Here is a 14,789-nt window from a genome sequence, read left to right on the forward strand (position 1 = left end):
TTATTACATTTGAATCCTGTGGGATTTCTAGAGCATTTCTATGAATAGATTAAACTCGGAGCATTTTGAGTAACCATGGCTATAAATCAATTTAGCTCTTGGTTTTCAAGTTACATCTGCTCTTACTAATCCAATATGTACATAGATTTTTAACAGGACAGACCACGTTTTATTTTTATGTATTGGTATGAGTTGGTAAAACCGCTGCTCTGCGTAAAGCAGGTACCATGAAAGCGGCAGAGCCGAATAGTCGCTGCACCTCGGATTTCTACAGGAAGCCTGGTGATGGCGGATAGGCAACAACATGGAGCGATGGGAGAACTGGCGTCTCGGGCTCAAATATTCTGTCAATGGAACGCAAATTTTAATTTCTTTGGACTGCAGTGATTTAGGGGGGAAAAAAAAAAAAACAACCAGAAATCTGTAATACTGAGGGGTTGTCAACAAGGAATGTAGCAATCCCTTTGGCCCCATCTTGCTTTCCTGCAGCCGGCTCCACAAGTAGGAGGGCGATGGGATGTCAGTGTTTATTGGTGATAGTTTGGTATCTCTGTGGTTAAAGGTAGGAGCCGGTCTGCAGCTTTGCTAGCCAGCGCAGGGGGGCCTGGGGTTCTCCATTTCGCCTTTCACAGCTAGTCGGCAGCTCGGCCATTTTTTGTGAATTTTTGCTGTGTCTCAATGTCTGGTTTCTTTGGAACGATGCGCTGCCGGGCCGAGCCCGCCGCCTTCCCAACTCTTGCTCGCAGGCGGCCCCGGGGGGGCCGAGCGGGGCCTCGGCGGGGCCGGGCGGGCAGCAGCAGGGCCCGGGCGGGGCCGCCCCCGCCACCCTCTGCCCCGGCCAGGCCTCGGCCCGGGGAGGAGGCCGCAACCCAGGGCCCTACGCCGCCGGGCGAGGAGGAACGCTCCCCTCGGGGGCCGGGGCCTGCGGGCCGCCCTCCCGCCCTCCCTCCGTGCCCGCAGCGGCCGCGCCGGGGGTGTCCGCCCGGCTGGCACCGGCTCGGGTTTGCCCTTGCGGCTACCGCGGGCGAGGGGGGAAGGCGCGGGCGGGCTGTGAGGATGGGGAGGCGGGGGCGGGCGAGGAGGGGGGCTGCGCCCGCGGGGGTCTCACGGAACCGCCAGGCCCGGCCCAGCCCGTCCCGTCCCCTCAGCAGGGCCGGGGCTGCGGCGGGAGCTGCCGCCGTCCCGCGCCGCCGCCTCACGTGTCCCCCTCCCCTCCCCGCCTCCCGCCTCCCGCCTCCGCCCCTTCACCCGCCGCAGCACCGCCGCGGCGCCCTCCGACTTCCCGTAAAGAGTCCGCGCTCGCCGCCCGCTCCGGCGCTGCCGCCTCGCCGCCCCCGCTCCCCCACCGTCACCCCGCTGCCGCCGCGGGGGTGCCCGAGAGACGGCGGGGACGACCGCCGCGCCTCTCCGCCTCGCCGTTCTCCTCGCCCGCCGGCCCAGTCCGGCCTCCCCCCGCCTCTCCCCCCCCCTCTCCGCGGATCCCTCCGCGCCGCGCTCCGCTCCCTCCGCCCCGCTCGCACTGTTTGGGAGCAACCGGCCGAGCCAGCGGCGCCCCGGCCCCGCCAGCGCAGCGAGGCCCCGCGGACCGGCCCTCGCCCAGCCCCGGCGCGCACCCCCGGCCCTCTCCCCTCTCGTCATGTCCCTCAAGCAAGCGGCGGCGGCGGCGGCGCAGGCCGCCGGCAACAACCGCAAGCCCCCCGGCGGCGGCGGCGGCCCCGGCCTCCCGTCAGCCGCGGGCGGCGGGAGGCAGAACATGGGCAGGTGGGTGCGCGGCGGCGGCGGGCCCGGCCTCGGCCCCGGCCCCGCCGCGGAGAGCCCGGCGCGGGCGCCGCTCCCCCTCCCCCGCCGCCACCCCCCTGCACCGGCCTCCATGGGCGGCGGCGGCGCGGCCGGGAGGGGGAGCGGGGCCTGCTGCATGGCGGGGGACGCGGCCCGGCCCGGCGCGGGGGGCTCCGCCCGGCGGGGCGGGAGCCGGCATGGCGGCGGGCGGGGCGCACGCAGGCCCGCCGAGAGGCCCGCCGGTTCCGCAGTGCCGCCGGGGCGAGGCCGCCAGGCCAGGCCGCGGCCGGTGCCCTTCAGGCGGCCGGGGACGGCGGAGGGCACGGCGGGACCTCCATTTTCCGCGGCGGGGCGGCGGGCGAAGCCTCCCGCGGCCTGGCGGGGCCTGCGGCGGGGGCGAGGGGCGCCGCTTCCCCCGGGCTCAACGTGACCCGCCTGCTGAGGAGGAGGAGGAGGCGGGGGAGGCGGGGGTCGGCGGGGGCGAGGCGCCGTAGCCGGCGGCCGCACGTGCGCGGGGGCCGGCGGCGGGAAGGTGCCGGCGGCGGGAAGGTGCCGGCCGCGATGGCGGCGGCCCCGGGGCCGGGGGGCGGCGGGGTTGTCCCGGGCGGGGGAGGGGGCGGCCGTCCTGCCGTGTGGAAGTCGGCGGAGGCCCGCCTGCGGCGGAGCACCCTCAGCTTACTGGGGTTTATTTTTTTTTTTTTTTTTAAATATATATTTATTTATTTAAATCGCAATAAAATTCTCGCGGGAAAGGAGGCCGCAGCAGCGCTCGTTGGCCTCGGCAGTGGATGGTGGTGCCAAGCACGACTTCACTTTTTCACAGATTTGAGGGGCGAGGAATCAGGGTTTTGCAGCAGCCTCGGATTCCCCTCCCCGTATCTCCCCCTCCCCACGCAGGCTGCGGAGGCCCTGCTGTCTCACACTGCCTCTGGAAGATTGATCCTGCCCCTGCTCGGAGAGCATTAGCTGTACAAATTCACACGTATTTGAGAGAGAGGAAGGAAAAAAAAAAAAAAAAACTTTCTGGTGTTGTGAATTTTTCCAGTGCTGTGGGGGTCATAACAAATAGTCAAAGCAGGACAGTAACAGTTTTGAAGGTCATAGTCCCTCAGAGCACTTTCATTTCAAGTTTCATTCATCTTGCTCTTTAACTTGACTTTTATTCTTACTCAGTTTTGTGTATTGGCAATAAAACAGAATGTACACTGGTCCCATTGTTGGACTTCACTGGAAATAGGGTTTTACTTTGTTACCAGTCTGTGGAACTGGAAGTGGAAGAGCTTTGGTAGGGTTGAAAAGGACAAAATAAACTTAAAAAACAATAATACCTCAGCACTTCATGGCAATGATTTAATATTTTTTACATGTGGCTGTTTAGATTGAACATGATGTTTACTGTGTTTTGCTAAACAGTTATCCCTGCCAACACGCAGTGGCACTGTAGAGGTTAACGTGAAGGGCAACAAAACCTACAGCTTTTTTTTTTTTTTTAAAATATAGTGTGATGGTGAGCGCTTGTCTCTGTAGATTAGGGGATGCGAGCTTCAATTTCTCTACCAAGTTTTAAGATTAAAACCACTGGATTTCTCCTACCAGTGTTGCCTTTCTAGTTTTGTTGGATAAATTCCACTTCAGAACTCCTTAGGGAGTTCTAGTGGGGCTGCTAAACAACTGACATGCTCCCTCAGAGGTGTTCGCGCTCTTTTTTTTGTTAATCAATTTTTCAAGTTTTTTCTGAATTAAGGGTCTGTAAAATTGGAGTCCTTGGGCTAATGGAGCCCCGTGGAACACCTTCAGAGAACTTCTATTGCTGTCCTAAAGGAAAGTCTTGTCTTTTGGGGAGAACAAGTTCAAAGGTGGTCGATGCTGCAAATCTGTCCATGTAAATGGAAAGCTAAATGGCTTTTCTGTTCAAAAAATCAAATTGTTTTTTAGCTGGCCTGCATCTTGGTTTCTATTTGAAGCATTCTGTTATTTAATAGAAACTTAAACATCTCTAGTTTATGCCAAACTTTCTTCCTAGCGGCTCATTCCCCTGCAGCATTAGCATTCCCTTTCTTATCTTCTTGAGATGCAAAAGAATGTTACTTTTCATGGCTAAGTTGCTCTTAAAGGCTTAGGTTTGGGTAGAAAGCTCATTGATAGTTAACTGTCCTGGACCTAATTTTCTGCTGTGTGTTCATTACTGTAAGACTTAATTGGGCTAAGCACCTGGTCCTTCTACATTTGATACTGAGTGGAGGGTCAGCTTTGCCCACTACGTTTATTTCCACGCTTTTGTAATGATGGATATATGTATTTCATACTAGAAAAGGTAAAATCTTGTGTGAACAAATAAGACATTCCAGTATTTGTTTTCATGATATTATTAATTTCTTTTACTAAGGGGAAAAATCACAAATGGAGGTATCTTTAAAGGTGTTCAAGAAAAACAAACAAGAAGGATTAATACCTTTTTTTACAAAGAGGCACTAAGTGAAATGCTAATGTTTATTTAACAGCAACTGCATGTGCAATATGGCAGATGGAAAATCGGGCTGTAGGGGGGATGCCAGTTGCACGTTGAACTATAATTGGAGAAAATGTAGACCTTATACACAAACCTGCTCAGCTGTGCTAGTCACAACATTATCTAATATCTGGTTTTTGTGGTTTAGTTCAGTTTTGCCCTTATACAGGAAGGTTAGCTGTCCTGTGATTGAAAGTTGCATCTGTCCCAGCATTCCTTCAAGCACTGCATCCTTTTTTGTTATCAGTTTTTCCTCATTGTTATTTTGTCTGAAGGCAGAACACCTCAGACTCAGGTTTTGGATGGTTATGCGTCTAGTTACAATTGTGGCAGAAGGTCTTTTTCCTTTTTATTTGGTAACTTTCTTGCCTAACTGGACTTGGGAGTCTTTTAAGAATACTGTAAGTTACTGTCTTTTATAAATGGCTTTTCCCATTAAAAAGTTAAAACTGAAATGATCCCATGTTGCATAGCTTGCTTTTGAGACTTAATACTTCTTGCCTACTCTTATTTTCCTTTTTCCGTGACAGCCTTTTTTATTAGCCTGACTGAAGGCTTAAGTAAAGGGCAGAAGATAGGCATCCATTCTGTTCAGACAGAAGTAATTTGGAATATTGAGTGCTGAGGTGCTCTGATATAATGGAAGTGACTGGTCTGGAGGTTCAATCACACGTGCCATTCAGAGTTTTTCTAGTTTGTTCTAACATCTTTGTGTGTGTTGGTTTTAATGCAACTGTGCTAAACTGCTGAGCAAAATGAATGGATAACCTGCGGGTCTCTTTCCTTAGTGCCATTAATGCACTTTAGTATGGTATTATATACCCGCTTTTGAGTAAGTTTTAATTTAACAACCGATTCATGGCAACGTATGTGAAGAAGGTTCTTCAATGACTAAGTCCATCAACAGGTTACAGATGCGCACAGGGTCAGACTTCTGTCAGGTTACTTACCTATTCAGACGCTACAGAAGTTGTCATCTTGTAAGAAGACAGGAGTTGACATTATTAATGTCAGTATTGAGGAAAAACTACAGAAAACTGCTACAGGACTTCTTGTATAATCTTAATTTGACAGCTTCGATTCATTTGACTTATATAGACAAATACTGCTCTTAAATAAAACTTTGTACTTCTGATTTCTCCCTGAGAAGAAAGCTTTACCAGCTCTTTGCACTTGTAATGAAAGTTCTTTAGAGTATCCTGTAAATTTGTTTTCAAAGCTGTAGCAATGTCAGCCAGTGCTCCAGAAACATCTATTCACTCTGTTATATTCAGCAGTCTTTGTAGTTGCACTTCTGCTCTAGACATTAGTTGTAGTATGGTTGCATTTGTTTCTTAGTCTCAAAGTGAAGATGCTGCTGGAGAGAAAACCCGAGACTTACTTTCACATCCTGGAAAGACTTGTGTCCCCTGCATTAGTTTTCACTTAACAGGAAAAATATAAATGTGTGACCTTGTTTTGCTTATACAAATGCTCTACTTGGCATGTAAACATTAGGGTGGGAGGTGAGGGATGCTGAGGAATAGGATAGTAAATGCTCATAAAAATAGAAAAAAATTTGCAAGTTGCTGCTGGGGAAAATATTTATTGTTCAGCATTTGGGATTAAGCCCTTATGGAGACTTTCACTCTTTAGGTGTAACTGCTGGCTTGCAATGAGTTGGCTACTAAGTTTAATTGCTTGGTTGTTACTTTGTCTGGTGCAGCATTTTTCTGACTTTGTGACTTTGCTACCCCAAAGCAAAGGGTTTACAAGCTGGATTTGCCAAGCTGCTGCGCCTTCTCCCAGGCTTACCTTGAAACACATTTCTGCAATACAATTTTTTTTTTTAAACTTACTGTAATCAAGATGTGGTTTTAGGCAGCAGTGCCAAATTGCTACTGACCCTTCTAGTTTCTCCCACCCCCATTTCTTAGTATTACTCTCCTGTTCTAAATTGTGGTAAACTTCTGGATAAGACCATCTGCTTTCTGCTTGTGTAAAGGTCCTGGTTTTTTTTCACATGATGCATCGAAGATGTGTCAAAGGGTAGTTTGAACTTGAGTCTTCACCTGTTGGAATGTAAACCTCAAGTTGATGGACTTGGTTTTAGTCAAAGGTAGACACAGTTTTGATTGAATTGTAGCATTGGCAGAATTGGTGAATGTCTTCCTTTTTTCTAACGGTTTGTGTTTAACAGTTGTAGCTGGAAAAAAAGACGTCAGGTCTGTAAAGAGGTCTGTTAGATGAGAATAGTATACAGAATTTCTGCAATTAGCTTAACTCTTGGTCTGATGTAGAAGTTAGGACCTCTTGCCAATGTGGATGCACACAATTAGATTGTTTCTTGAAGAAATGTGGGTAGGAACAGTTAATTTTGGAAATGTGGTAAGAGATGGAAAATCTAGAACACTTAGGTTGATGCTTAAAGGGACTACTCCAAACTTTCTGACCAGTCTAGCAACCCAGTTATTTAAGCTCTAAGAATACTTGCACTAAAAATGGGAGCGCTTTCTATTTCAAAGACACCAAACTCTTTCAGTTTTGACCATTTCTATAGCTGATGGAGAAAGGAGTATCTTCTAAAATCTTTGAGACCAAGAGAGGAAACTGGTGAAGTTGTTTGACTTTGGCCATATTCTTTGAAAGACCATGTTGTTGATGCTTTTGATTTTAATATAAGGAAAAATCAGAACTGGACTGTATCTCTCTTTTATTTGGGTGTTTCACATCTGGTGAAATGACTTTCAGAAAGAAGAGGATCATTCATCTGAATATTATGCAAAAATTATGTTCCAGGTTCACGAAGGGCTCAATTCAGCACTGTGCTATAGGTAGCCATTTGACAAATGGCAGACTTAGTATAACGGTGAGACTTGCTTGTCTCCAGAGCAAGCCTGAAGTTGTGATGCTGCCTTATGGAAAGTTAAGACTGACAGGTAATAAAATAAAGGCTACTTGCATTAGGGTTTTTTTTTCATGAAATTAGTACTCTGCAAGTATTCTGAAAATGTCAGCTAGACATCTGAAATCTGTAGTTATTGCCAATCAGCAAATGTCATCAGTGTGTGTGAGACTGTATGAGACTACATTTCAGTTTTGGAAGCTTGTTTTCTTAAATGATTCAAGTGATAATTTAGTGGTTTTTCATTTTTTCCTCATTGAGGCCTTTCATGGTTCTTTGATGGACTTGCTTACTTCTGCAGAATTTATTGGGGGGATATTTATGTTCATTGGGAGAAGTTCCTTTTGATTTCTTGACTAACTCATGAGCCCTATTTATAAGGGCATGTTGTTTTGAGGGCAAGGTTGTATTCAACCACAGCATAGTGTTTTCAAAAGCAATTGAATGCAGTTGACATTCAGTTGGATTTAGATTTCAACATTGGATATTTTGAAATGTAGACATGATTTTTTGGGAGTCTTTAATTAAATGGTTTTGCATCCGTAAGGTGGGTCTAGTTAAAAAATTGATTTTTGACTTTTTTTTTTTTAATAGAAGACTTCATTTTGTCTTATATTACAGTGTGCAGTCCTGAAGTCGTCATGATACAAATCTAAATCATTATGAGAAATATTTGAAACTAGGATTTTTTGGTACAAGGAAGTAACTTTGAAATAAGGCACACCAGTGAAGTTGAAGAATTGTCGCTGTTGCAGACTTGCTAGCTACAGGGAGGTGGAGGGCACAGACTGTTACATCTCAGTTTGCAAGATATTAGGAGCATACAGGTTAATTTTAAAGCTTTCTGAAGTGTCCTGAGTGCTACACACGATGACAGATTTGCATTAAAAGTAGTTAGTGTTTTTGAGGGGATGGACAGACTTAATTAGTTTCACTTGCTGGCTTGTGATAGTAGTGATAAGCAAGCCCTGAAGGTAGGGCCTTACAGTCAAGGCTCCTCTGTAGCTTGCAGCATGGGTCAGTTATTTGGGTGGCCCTTAATCAGACGGACAGTGGCAATGTACTGAGCCTCTGGTCTTAGAGAAGGGACTGTGTGCTAAGGAGGGATTGGGCCTGAAAGTGGTTTTTGGTTTTGTGTGCCAGTAAGTTTTGGAATTTGCTTTAGTTAAAGGATTCTGCTTAAGAGATAATATTTGTGGATTTTTATGACGTAGGCTTAGTATTTTCTTCATTTTGTCCTTTATAGTAGGTGACCCTCTTGCCTACTAACCAGTGTTACTTGCTTATAGGTCAGCAGTTTGGAGGACAATGCTGTGGGCCTTGTAGTTGTCAAGTTCTGCTGTAGGGGAGTGCTGTTTTTTTCTCTGATCCCATTCTCAGTGCTAAATTAAGATGGGTTTTTGAATTGTCACTTCTTAAGAAATTGGTTAATTTCAGCAGTTCTTCTTTTAATCATATCCCATGTATGTATCTAATTTCAGAGGTCGCAGCAGTGGCAAAGGACCGCCTCAGCCTACAGTAAGTATATGGTTTTTCCTCATTGTACCACTTCCTAGATGTGAGGAAACAACTTACGTACAGTGAACCCAAGTATTAACATAACAATAGCAGATACTGGAATATTCTCTCTTTTTTTTCCTTTGGATACCGTGATGAATATTTTAGACTGAGATATGCTTTTCTAAAGATGTGGCATCTTGCATTCATTTAAGTCTCCTGGGAGGGTGAAGGGTCACTCAACCTTTTGACTACACTAATGTAAATCTTCTGCATTTTCTTGCAATTATAGTTGTAGATACGGATAACATTTAAGTTAGGGTTTTTGAATTAGTTCCTCTCTGAAGACTCTTAACATTGGCTTCTCCCTTAAACAGATGACAGTAAGACAGCATTTGGTTAAAGAAAAATAACAATTTTGTTTAACTTTACTATAAAATAGCTAACCCAGTATTATCAGTAACCTGAATGTGTAGCTTTAGTTATTGTTGAGGCTATGTATTGTTGAAGTATAGGTATAGCTTGACTTGTAGCATGTAATCTTATAGAAGCTAAAGATGTGGATCTCGATTTAGAGAGTGGATCTTTGAACTTCACTAATCAAATATTTGCTAATTTGTTATTGGCCTGGTTTTCAAGGATGACTAATTTGGGGGAATGGGGCAGAAGTAGGAAGGTTTAAAAGGACTACAGTTTACTTACATAAATGTTTTGTTGAAGATATCAAGACTCTTCAGTAAAAAATAAAGCAGCTTTGAGGAAGAGTGGTGAAAAAGGTCATATGCAAACACTAAACATCATAAAAGTGTTAGTCTTTATGTCCTCCACGCTGAGTATTGAGCATAGGAGTGTCTTTTCAGACCAGGAGGCACAGCTAACATGCAGGAGTAAGTGGATTAAGTGGCTGACAGTTTAAAAGATATGTTGTCAGCTTAAAAGTTCAAAATATGGTGAGGTCCTTGCATGTTTCAGCATCTCTTGTTTCACAAGCATGAAGTTGACAGGGAGAGATACCAGGTGTTGCAACAAAACACAGACATCCTTGCAACTTCATGGATGCTTATGTGAGCATGTCATTGAGCTACTTGGGTGATACTTGGTCAGCTCTCCTAGTGTAGGATCTCAGATTCTGATACTGCAGTGAATTACTGTTGACTAATTTTATCGTAGGTTTTGTAGCTCTTTGGTGCTCCGTGATTTGATGACTTTAGCTTCTGTTAATGCATGTAATCAGGTCTGTTAAATGAAAAGATGTAATTCAGCAGGCCCCAAAAGTACCTTTTTACTTCTACAGCAGTTAAAGTACCTTGTCCTGTTGATGGCTCTTAAACCAGAGAGGGATGTTAGCAGGGGTTTTTCAGTTAGCAGTCTGTACGTATGAGCTTCCTCCAACCAGCAAAGGAATTCCCATATTGAGTGACATTAGGGGCACTCTGCAAGGTTTATCTTGTTTGGAAGGATGTTCAGATCTTTAATTGATCAGAGGAAGGGGTAAGGGTCCCCTGGAAATCTCGTGTGACCTAAGTTCTAGGTATATTGACTGAGTAAGATTTTGGACCAGTGTTTCTAGGAACTAGTGTGTACCAATGAAAGCCTGCATTATTTTTGGCACACTGGATTTTTGAATTGTCACAATCGTTTCTCCCATATTCATGAAAATGTCTTTTTTATTTTTCAGATTTCTTTCGATGGCATCTATGCAAACATGAGAATGGTTCACATACTTACATCAGTTGTTGTAAGTCTTCGTATTTGGAAGGAGAGTAGACAGTTTCTACAGTGACATAGAACTGTTAACTAGTCCACTAATTGTAATGTAATAGAGCAAATGTTAAAACTTTAACAGTAGGCATCTTTTGCCAAGATTGAACTTTAAAGAATCACAGTAATAACTGTTCTGCATTTTTAGCTTGGAAAGGTTCAAATACAATTTGCAGTGGTATAGGAAATTTCTTAGGTGCACTGGTCATAATTTGAATTTTCTGTCTCTAGTGAGGTTATGGATAAATAAAATGAGTCTGTGTGCAGGGAAAGGAAACCTTTCTCCCCAAATTTTAAGGGAAGTCCTCACATGCCAAAATTAAGTATTGTTAAAATAATACTGTCCCACATCTGCTAGTGTCCAGGATAAGCCTTGCTCCTTATTTGTGCTCACATGCATGAACAGATTTTGGTTTTGCACAAAAACTTGTTTGTGTGCGTAACTGGTCAAGAGTCTTGTGAGTACCAAATATGCTTGTGTGAGTATCTTTAAATCCCTTCAGAACAAGTTTTGGTACACACCCAGCTGTTTGCATCTGCAGAACACAGTGGCGTATTTATAAATGGGAAAATGTTGAATGAGCAGATTTGACTAAAAACTGAGCTGTATTTTTACACGTTGTACTTATGTAGAAAATATATCTTTGACAAAAATCAGTCAAATGTCACTTTTTCAGGCTGGTAGAAAGCTGTATTTTCATTTTTCTTGCATTCTAGGGATCCAAATGTGAAGTACAGGTGAAAAATGGTGGTATATATGAAGGAGTTTTTAAAACCTACAGTCCTAAGGTAATTTTTTTTTTATTTTGACTCTTCCCTATTTTAAAAGATCCTAATACTGAATAACCAATGTTTGATTAAAATTTGAGTATTTATTATGAATTATTTTGACTATTCATGTCTAGGTTTACACAAGCAGATTCATTTTTGCAAACTATTGTAAATGGGTTTTGTAAGTATGTGATGGTATTGAGTAGCTTATTGTGCATTAAGTTAGTGTGTTCTTTTTATATCTCTAATAGTGTGATTTAGTGCTTGATGCTGCTCATCGGAAAACTGCAGAATCCAGTTTGGGGCCAAAACGTGAAGACATACTAGAGAGTATCTTGTTCAAGTCTTCAGATTTTGTTATGGTGCATTTTAAGGATATGGATACCAATTATGCGAGAAGAGGTATACTTGTTTTTAAAGTTGTCTGTATCTTAAGATCATAAGTCAAGATTTTTCAAACTAGATGCTTTAGGATCCAAAACCTAAAGTTCACATTTAGACTCTTAATTCTTAATGAGTGCAGAACATCCAAATATCCCATTAAAGTCAATGCAAAGAGTGGATGCTCAGCACCTCCTGAATTCAGAGGTTTATCAAAATTTTTAAAATGGGTTGCAGAACCTTTGTGAGGGCAGTCTGCTTTGAGTGGCTGGCTTTGGTGTCTGGAAAGCAAATCTTCAGTGGTGTTACAAAACATTTTATAGATTTTGTGGGAGGTTGGTGGGGTTTTTTTTGTAAATGTCTTTCTAAATTAGTCTGTTAAATGTTATATGAGAATCCATGAAAACACATTCTTTATAAAAAGATTATTGTTCAGAGTTGGTGTATATATAAAGTCTATATTTAGTTAAGTAACTTTTGTCTCTAAATATGCATTCATATAAATATTCTAAAAATACTGCTGCAAATGGAGCTAAAAATTCTTTAGGAAAATCCACTATTTGTGTTTTTAAATTCTGCTTTACTACTTGTAGTTAAGGTTCTCCAAAATACAGAAGAATCCAGTGAGGTGGCAGGCCAAGTGGTCTTAAAATCTCAAGACATGGCTTGAAACAGTCAGAATTAAACATTTTTACAGGCAGTCATGCAGTCTTCATACTACTTTAATGCCTGACCTCCAATACACTAATTATTTTTGTGGAACCTAAGAGGCTCATAAGTCAGACAGCTCTAGTTCCCTCGTAATTTTTGGGGGAGGGGGGACAGCAAATCTCAAGGATTTTTATGCTTATGTTTCTGACTTGCTGGGCAAAGGAATAAAAGCAAATACATATTTCTATGTCATGGAGTGAAATTGCATATGTGTGCATTTTCAGGTTGATCAACAACTGTCACTGGGAGCTAAGTGGTTATTGTAACATACATGCTTTATTCCCATGTAACAGTGACTTAAGAGATGTGTAGGGACTGGTGGACATTTAATGAGATCTTTCTCTTTTCACCTTGTGTTCGTACATGCACATGTTCTTGCCTGATTTAAAGCTGAAGAATGAGAGGCTTGTTGTTTCAAGGAATTTGCTTTTCCCAGAAGAAGATGCATAATGTCAGAGCAAATGTAGCATTGAAATGCAGATAAGTTCCAGGTTCTGGATGGGACTTTGAATTTAAATTACACAAGAGCTGTTTTATAATGGGTCTGCTATGAACATCACTTTAATGTAAATGCAAACTGGGCTCTCCATTACCCAGTCTCTATAGATTTTGAGCAGACGGAATGAAGAATATACTACTACTTCTAGGAATAATTACTCAATGGAAGTTTTCTAGAAGAAAATTACTGCTTCAGGTTGAACAGTTGCTCAGTTCACTTTATTAGGTGGAATGTCTTTGAATCTCAATCTCTTAAGTAGCTGGAGAGGAGAGCTGAAATAAAGCTGTAGAGACTTAGAGCAAGATAAACTGGAAGGCTGCAAAACTCGATAACTTGTAGTGAGTAAATTTATCTGCTTTCCATTTTGTCTCAAAAAAGTATTATCTTGAAATGACACTTGAAAGTGTAAGTCAGTCTCTGATCACACCTGCGAATTAGAGCAATGAAGGGCTTTCTGCTTCTTGGGAAATTAAATAAGCAAGGATTCAAAAGAATGGAAGTGTATGAACATGCATGCAGGAACTGCTGGCATTTTGTTCTTATAAATAAACGCAAATCTTCGTGGTACTGAGTCAGATAAGCCTGTGTGACTCGCAGTAAAAACTGAGTCTGAGCCTTTTAGGTGAGGAGATGGTGCTTCTTGCTGTGTTTGTATTGGGAATGGTTACCATCTGGTGCCCAGAGAAATTTGACAGTGTTGCACTTATCCAGGAACAAATATTTTAAAACTGCCTAGCCCTCAATGTTTTTTGGCTTTCACAGACAAGTTAGTAGACAATTTAGACATACTTGGTTGGAGAGGCAGCTTGCTCTCACTTCTTGAAAAATGTAGTCAAACAAAAGAGCACTTCACAAACACTCTGTTCCCATAGGAGAGGCTTACCTAGAGTAAGGTTTGTTGGGGTGTGTGTATGTAGTTTCTCCTACCCCTTAGGAGACTACTAGACTTTTGGGGAGGCCTTGAAGTAAACTTAATTTCTGTCAAAGATACTGTTTTGGAAATTTTAGTGCATTCTGGTTTCCTGGTTCAGTATAAGTATCCGGAGTTCTATGGATTTTTATTCTGGCGTTTGCCTCTCTGTTGAGCTGGAGGAACGTGGGCAAATGGTGCTCCTGACTCTGTGGGTCTTGATCTTCTGCCTTACCCTCAGACTTGAATAGCAGAGATGTTACCTGCATTGTCTGCCTGTCTGACCATGTCAGATAGAAGAGACTGGAAGAGTACTGGAAAAGAGCAGCAGGTGGGGAGAAAGGGAATGGGATGGATTCTCCTTTCAGAGGAGTGGAAAATAAGAGTTGTCTCTGAAAGAACCATCTGAAATTACTCTGCCAGGCACCTTTCATTGCTATCATACTTGTGCAGGTTTGGAGCAGTGAGCTGATAATTCATCCTGCAGCTACATCAGTAGTGCGAGTGCAGGGGAGGTGACAACAGTATAGGCTTGGGGTGGGTGAAACCACCCTGTTTGGAAGCAGCAGTCTTAGATTTGCTTGTGCCAAGCATGACATTGCACCTTTAGACGCACCAGTGGAGAAAGTGTGGTGCCTGCCCAGATTGTAGAAATTAGAAGGGTTGGGAGAAGAGTAGTAGGTTTGCATGGACAGGGACGTTGTAACAGTTTATCTTTAAAAAATAAATCTGTCCCTACTTCCTGGGCCCTTATTTGCAACTTTGTCAGTCTGCATAGACATTTGTGCTTGTGCAGAAGGAATCTGCAGGATTCTAACAGGAACCTGTTAGGCTTCAAAACGAATGGAAAGGAGTCACCCGAGGGTCTCTCACTGAGGAATTAGGGCTTTCTGCAGTACAGGCAAGCTGATGAATGAAACATGCACTGGAAAACTCAGGTGAAATTGTATTATATCCATCATCCCCCTTTCAAGCTATTCTTCTGCAGGCACGGTCTTCTGCATGTGGCAGTGCAAATCAACTGCTAAAAATCCGCTCTAATGTGCAAGTTGAAATCTTTGGCTGTACGTTAGTGTGTAACATCTTT

The 14,789-nt window shown here is 43.9% G+C and overlaps 1 protein-coding gene across 4 annotated transcripts in view; it reads left to right on the forward strand.

Annotated features, from left to right (window-relative positions):
• The first annotated feature begins 1,726 nt into the window (after positions 1–1,726).
• The window catches only part of ATXN2 (ataxin 2), a 52,293-nt gene continuing 39,230 nt past the window's right edge, over positions 1,727–14,789 (forward strand). For all 4 annotated transcript variants that reach the window (XM_075718118.1, XM_075718119.1, XM_075718120.1 and 1 more), the window contains exons 1-5: positions 1,727–1,761; positions 8,654–8,690; positions 10,348–10,407; positions 11,148–11,219; positions 11,453–11,603. In XM_075718118.1, coding sequence (XP_075574233.1) covers positions 1,754–1,761; positions 8,654–8,690; positions 10,348–10,407; positions 11,148–11,219; positions 11,453–11,603 — 328 coding nt within the window. In that variant the 5' untranslated portion in view covers positions 1,727–1,753. The remainder of the gene's footprint in view (positions 1,762–8,653; positions 8,691–10,347; positions 10,408–11,147; positions 11,220–11,452; positions 11,604–14,789) is intronic.

The sequence above is a fragment of the Pelecanus crispus genome, chromosome 11 (genome assembly GCF_030463565.1).
Source record: "Pelecanus crispus isolate bPelCri1 chromosome 11, bPelCri1.pri, whole genome shotgun sequence".
Lineage (NCBI taxonomy): Eukaryota > Metazoa > Chordata > Aves > Pelecaniformes > Pelecanidae > Pelecanus > Pelecanus crispus.